At 34.4% G+C, this 6,620-nt stretch overlaps 1 protein-coding gene across 1 annotated transcript in view; it reads right to left on the bottom strand.

The window, feature by feature from the left end:
* Positions 1 to 3,259: 3,259 nt before the first annotated feature.
* The window catches only part of LOC129261332 (cholecystokinin receptor type A-like), a 36,822-nt gene continuing 33,461 nt past the window's right edge, over positions 3,260 to 6,620 (bottom strand). The window contains exon 6 of the mRNA XM_054899399.2: positions 3,260 to 5,530. Coding sequence (XP_054755374.2) covers positions 5,441 to 5,530 — 90 coding nt within the window. The 3' untranslated portion in view covers positions 3,260 to 5,440. The remainder of the gene's footprint in view (positions 5,531 to 6,620) is intronic.

Raw genomic sequence — 6,620 nt, 5'->3', positions numbered from 1 at the left:
GTTGTGGAATATTCAAATCTTATGAGTATTTTGTTTAAACATCATTTGTTAGATTGAACAGTTAGTACTCGTGCTTGTGTTTCCTTTCATGGATGTGGGTGTTAGTTTATTGGTTTTAATAATGTGTCTTTCAAAAGCATTTATAAGCGCTCCTTACTCCATATCTTCGGTTTATTAAAAAACCGAGTAAAAATATAGACCGGGCTTGTATGATATCGCGTGAACGTCACGTAATGTGCCTACATTTTTATGGACGGTTTATATAATGAGAAAACGTGATTCAAAATATGACAGCTCAGTCTAATGTGCGATTGGTCAACATTCTGTCGCGTGACCTTCGCAACGACGATGAAAACTTACTTCAGAATGTGTTAAAGCATAGATATCAAATTAGTAAATATATCTCTGTGGTTTGAAGGTCCTTGAGAATACACCGCCATTGTATACTGGTGTATGACGTCACCCATACGTGATCAATCGGTCATCATCGCATTGAGCATGGTGATGAGCATTGAGAGCGCACGCGCACAGCGCGAGATTTAAACAAAAGTGTGTTCGTCAAAATGGCTGCTCAGTGAGTCGATTCACATAGCTGAGTCGTGTGAGCTTACACAGCAACTGAATTTAGTAAGTTTCTTTGATCATTTTATGGGGAGATCTGTTAGATGAAATGGGGGAAATACGTTGCAGTATACTGTTTAAGCTCTAACGATAATGCTGCGATGTGGATTGTAAAGATGTGAAAGCAAAATTCGGATTTGACATTGTAAATGACCCAGAATTTGAAGAAATACATGACATGTTTCATGCTGTTGTAGTAAGTGATGATCGTTAAACTTTGGAAGATGAACATGGAAAGTTATCTACTGCTCTTGTGACTGGGACTAGGAAAGAACCTAGCGCATATGGAAGATTTTGCATCGTCACAAAACTAACAATCAGTCTGAGTCAGTCATCACCTCAAATTGTAGTTTCCAACAAGTTAAAATTCGACAAGAAGCTACATTAAGAATGTAGCTCACAGTCAGAGAATAGACAGCATTTTATTGTTAGTTCCATTCCTTTCGAGTTGAAATTCACTTTACGTATACAATTGATTTCATCATCATTTTTGGCGGGTTACAACATAATATAATAGTGAAACTTCAAATGCAATGAAATGGTAAGTTACTAGATTTTTTTAGTGCTCGTGCCCGTTTCATAAAAGTTGCTATAACAAATTTGAAATAACAGTTAAAAGCTACTGAAATACTTAAATCTGATTGGTTGACAGTAAATTTGTTATAGAAACTAGATTTTCCTATATGGATGCACTTTATTGCATATTTATAGAAAATATAATGACCTGCTCCTGGGAAAATAAAAGAAAACACATTTTATGTGTTTTTGTCTTGAGGAAACTATATTATTCATCAAAATATAAAAATATAACTTCTGGGGTTATACACATGAACCTCTCCCCGCTCTCAGTTAAGATATATTTCGTAAAGTTTGTTAAAAACTTTGTTAAAAACTTAGGGCTTTACAGACAAGGATTATTCTGAATTTTTTGCCTTTTCAGTGCTTGAGAAGGGGCTTCAATTACTTTTCCCGGGAGGGGGGGGGGTAGGCTTTAACCTGTCTTCTAGCTCTTGTAATCTTCATAACATGATAACTGCATTCCCTTCTAACTTTTTTCTTTTCATCTTCCTTCTCTTTATCTTCAGTTCTTCTTTTTTCAAATATCTTTATCTTCTTCCCTCCCTTCTTATTTCCCTTATTGTTCATCCTTTTCCCCTTTTGTTCTTCTTTTTGTTCTCATTCTTACTGATCCTTTTTCTTCTCTTTTATTATTCTTTTCTTTTAATTCATTTTCCCTTTCTCCCCATCCTTTTCGTCCTTCTTCATCTTCTGTTTTTTTTTAATTTCTCCCTCCTTTTTTCATTTTCAATTTCTTCTTCTTCTTTTTCTTCTTCATCCCTTTCTTCTGCCTCTTCTTCTTCTCCTTCCTCTTCCTCTTCTGCTTCATCGTCATCACCATCATCCTCATCATCATCATCATCATCACCACCATCACCACCACCACCTCCACCATCATCATCATCATCACCACCACCACCATCATCATCACCACCACCATCATCATCATCATCCTCTTCTACTATTTCTTATACTGGCTTCACTTATCTGACTTTCCGCTCTCTTTTGGCCCCCTTTTACCTGGCAATATTTGCCCCTTTCTCTTTATCCCTTCTTGTCCTAGACTCACTTCTTTCTCCTTTCCTCACACACAGTCATCTCTCCCCTCTCCCTCTATCTATCCCTGTCTGTCTTTCTCTTTCCCAATTACGTTTTTTTTCTCTCTCTTCTAGTCTAGTACACACACCCTCACGCACACCCACGACACCACCCACCCGCCTTCACATAAACAGGCACACACACACACACACAGAAATACACATTCAAAATCCTACGCACGTGCATGTGCACGCACCCGTACACCCCCACACACAAACGTACCATCCCACACACTCTTCAACTTCCCCCTTTATTTGACTTAACAATTCTGCGCATCCCCACGCGATTCTCGATTTTATCCGACATACAGCTTACTATCATGATGTATGATTTCATATATGAGGACCCCTTGTGGCAGCCTCCTGTTTTCATTTGTCAATCTCACATGTAATATTTTATATGTCTTGTTATTTGTTTTTAATGGAAATGAATTCAGTTCAATTCAATTCAATCTACCCTCACTTGCCAAACATTATTGTCCCATGTGCACTTTTAAAATAGTTGAGCAAAAAATCCCCAACTTTTAATCAACCCTGGGCAACATACTGTCCATACAACTATTGGTTAAAATCTGTCCGAATTGGGTAATAGAAATTAACAATTTGGTAATAAAATTTGCTCAATTGAATGATAATTGCCCAGAATATATATATGTTTTTACCAACATACATTACCCAACATCGTAGAGACTGGACGGTTTGTTGCCCAACATTTTAAGCGTGTACACAATTTATGACATGTAAATAGTTGTTTTTATTGACTTTACGGTACATAATTTGAGAAAGTGGAGGGTATCCGCCTTTTATGCCGAATTTACGGCCACATTTTCATGATTCAGAACCTAATTTCGCAACAATTAAGAAATTCACCAAAACTCGTGTAAATAGGACAAAATTATGTTCGGCATGTGAGGGTAATTCATTTCGCTTGACTGAAGTTTTCCAAATACAATAACAACAAAACTAAAATGTGACACAATATTGAGATAGGTAGCTTTTATTACAAAACGTTCAGTGAAGCATCATAGTCATGTCAAGTACACGCTTTAAAATATCAAGTCACAAAAAAGTAATAAACATCAAAAACGAAGGAGGAAGAAAGAGTAAGAATCGAGTGTTAGAAGAACCTGACCGAAGGAGGGGGGGGGGGGGAGGGGGGCAATTGTGTAGCATTGCAGCTGCTGAATTGGGATGAAAAGCCATTTAGTGCCTGGTGAATAATTGACCATGCTCTATTTGACATGGTTAATTTATTCAATGTTCATTTATGTAGCTCTAGATTTCATCATACAACACCAAACAAAGCTTTTTATTTTGGGGGCCTTCTGTCAAAAGTGATGCTTGTTTCATTTGTATACTTTTGGCTCCTCATGCAGTCCTCAATGTATTGAGTATGATGAAATTGTGAACTTCAACTTACTTTTAACTGTTAGTTATTTATCACAATTAAAAAATCCTAGATGAATGTACATTTCAATCAAATTATCTTTAGTGTTGTAATTGATATTGTGGCTTCAAACAAGTTGTTAGCTTTTTATGCAATTAAGTGTTGGCAGTCATATTTTGTTCTCCTTTACATGAAATGAAATTAGAATTGTCGCTTTTATTCAATTGTGACAAAGGGAAATGCATTTTCTAAGATTATAGAGAGAACACAACAATGACAACATTTACTTAAGAACTACACTGTTAACTTTCTGTATTTACCGATAAATAACCACACTACTTCCCATACATCTTTTTCACTTCAAAAGCTTTAGGAAACTCAACACATTAATCTAAAGAGATATACACTTAAAGTGATTAAAGAATCAAGATTTTCTCCCTCAACAAAAAAGTTTTATTAAAGAAATAAAGGTCATAAAATCGTTGTCTATAAATCACGCTAATTACGTCCAAATTTAAAGCAATATTTTTAACGTTTAACGTACTTGTCAGTCAAACATGTGTAATGTCAACGAATTGACGTTATTATTTGAATACTTGGTCAAGAATCGAAAGAAAAAATAATCAATTTATAAAAGAATATACATTTCTTTGCCTTTCAACAACACACACGTTTATCAAATTTGCAGCGGAGCGAAGTGCATTGAATGGAATTGTAGCTTGTGAATGAAGGTAACTTTTATGCTAAGATTATGGACGTGATGCGAAAATATGCCACAACGCCACGATCTCATTACTGACATTGTGTGACGCATGTTTGTATGCAAACAAATAAATATAATAAACATTTTCAATTCGGTGAAATGCAATATCTGTCTATCATTCATTACTATAAAAATACTGATTTCACCCTGACCCAGTATCACTTATCATCGTTATCATAACGAATACTAATTTAAGGCAGGTCATTGTATAATGAATTTGTGTGAAATAATGAATTAACATCGACCCCATGCCAGACTGATTGTTCTCCCATAACACTTTGCTCTTTGCCTGTGTCCATCGACAACATTCAGATATACAAATGCATTCTAACGCATTTTTAAAGACTTTTAAGTAAATTCACTGCTATCACAATTTTATAAGAAGAGCTGCAAAAACTTATGAAGAATAGTTGTAAATGTTGAATTACATAAACCCTACACTGCGGTCTAATAAGATAGGATGTGACATCATCTTCTTTAGATTTTTCGCTAAAAATATTTTCATTAATTTATCTTTAACTCAAAAATTATAGACAATCATTCAGCATCAGTAAAAGAAACTATATTGTAATTTTCTCGAAGAGTGAGGAAGTTAGAAAAATAATCGAAAAAATGACATTATAAACCACCTTTTTGATAACTTGCTACATACGTTCCATATAATTTTACATGTATATTCAACTAATTTCAATCTATTTTACAGACAATATTTCATCATAATATTTTCAGTGCACCCTGTTGTTAAAATGGATGGACGAAATGTAATATATTCCTGTCAGAATTTCAGATCTCCAAAAGCTTGGTTTCATTTAAACGTTTTTTTGTTTTTTTTAATTTCATTATGATTTTCTGCTATAAATATGTAACATGGCGTTTCGTATTACCGGTTTGGTTAATTGTAATCGATATCACTAATCGATACTTTTTAATCACCTTAGTGAGCTTGTATAATATCTTCAAGTATTAAAAAAATCAACAAACGCCTGGGGATCAATGTTTATCCTACTCAAATCGTTATACTGCCCTCACCAGGCCCGGAGTGGTAATTTTGTTGAATTGTTGCGAATGAACGATTAGTCGTAGAGCAGATCTCCCCGGCCATCTCTGTATATATATTGGTCAGGGAAAGTAATATTTACACAAGTTTGACTGCTCTTTTTAAATTTGTAATTGCTTTTGGGGGTCGAAATGAAAGGTGGTGCGAAAATAATCAATTTACAAAAGAAAATTAACCATTTTAGGATAGGGAAAATCGAGAAGCTTCTAGATGTAAGGAATTTACAAAGAAAAGATTGAGGCCAACGCTTCGGTTGTGTCATATGTATATTTTGTCCTTTTATAGCTTTCCCGTTTTGTGCGGTTTTTATGTTCTTTTTAAAACAAAGAATATGGAAATTTTTCTCAGATAATGATATGTCGCAACTTTTAATAGGATTTTATTTGAGAATAAACAAAACTCACTCCGACCCGGTCGAAGGCCCGATCACGACCCGTTGTACATTGGTTTACGACCAATCGTTAAAGACAACGTCCAATCTAGATCATTGTTGCATGGGCATTTTGTTTTGAAAAGACTGATCAGGAGCCAATCAGAATCGGTCTTTGATATACAATGCAACCAATGCTCAAATTTATTCCTCAACTCCTAAAGCAGAAGCCAAATTGGCGATCTGAAACTTCTGAAAGGAAAATAATCGCTAGAACTTGATCGAATAAATGAAAAGAAAGCATAAATAATATGTGCAGCATGCAACGGTGCCTTATATCAACTTAAAACTTCTAAAATGGTTAATACAATGATACAAATAAATAAGATTATTGTTGGAGTCGTGCCAAAATTATACGTTCAAAAATCGTTTTTACTAACAATTAAGGCGCTCTAAAAGCATTCACATTTTGTCCATACTAATCTCATGATAAAAAAGTTAAATTGTTTAAACTAAAACGAACCATGCATACTTTGAAATGTTTGATAAAAATCTAGCCCCTTTCTCTCTCTTTTCTAAATAATTTATAATGATATAATTCACTTTGACGATGATAAAGACTATTTTGTACAAAGATTATATACAGTAAAACGTACATAACTTCTCTGAATATATTAAATACAAAAATGTACAGGCATGCATTTTATATTCTCTTTGTACATAATGATACACAATTCGATTATAAGACAATTAAGAAAAATAAGAAA

This window comes from Lytechinus pictus, chromosome 5 (genome assembly GCF_037042905.1).
Source record: "Lytechinus pictus isolate F3 Inbred chromosome 5, Lp3.0, whole genome shotgun sequence".
NCBI classification, from domain to species: Eukaryota; Metazoa; Echinodermata; class Echinoidea; order Temnopleuroida; family Toxopneustidae; genus Lytechinus; species Lytechinus pictus.
The sequence above is the reverse complement of the archived record's forward strand: the minus strand, read 5'-3'. Positions and strand labels throughout refer to the sequence as shown.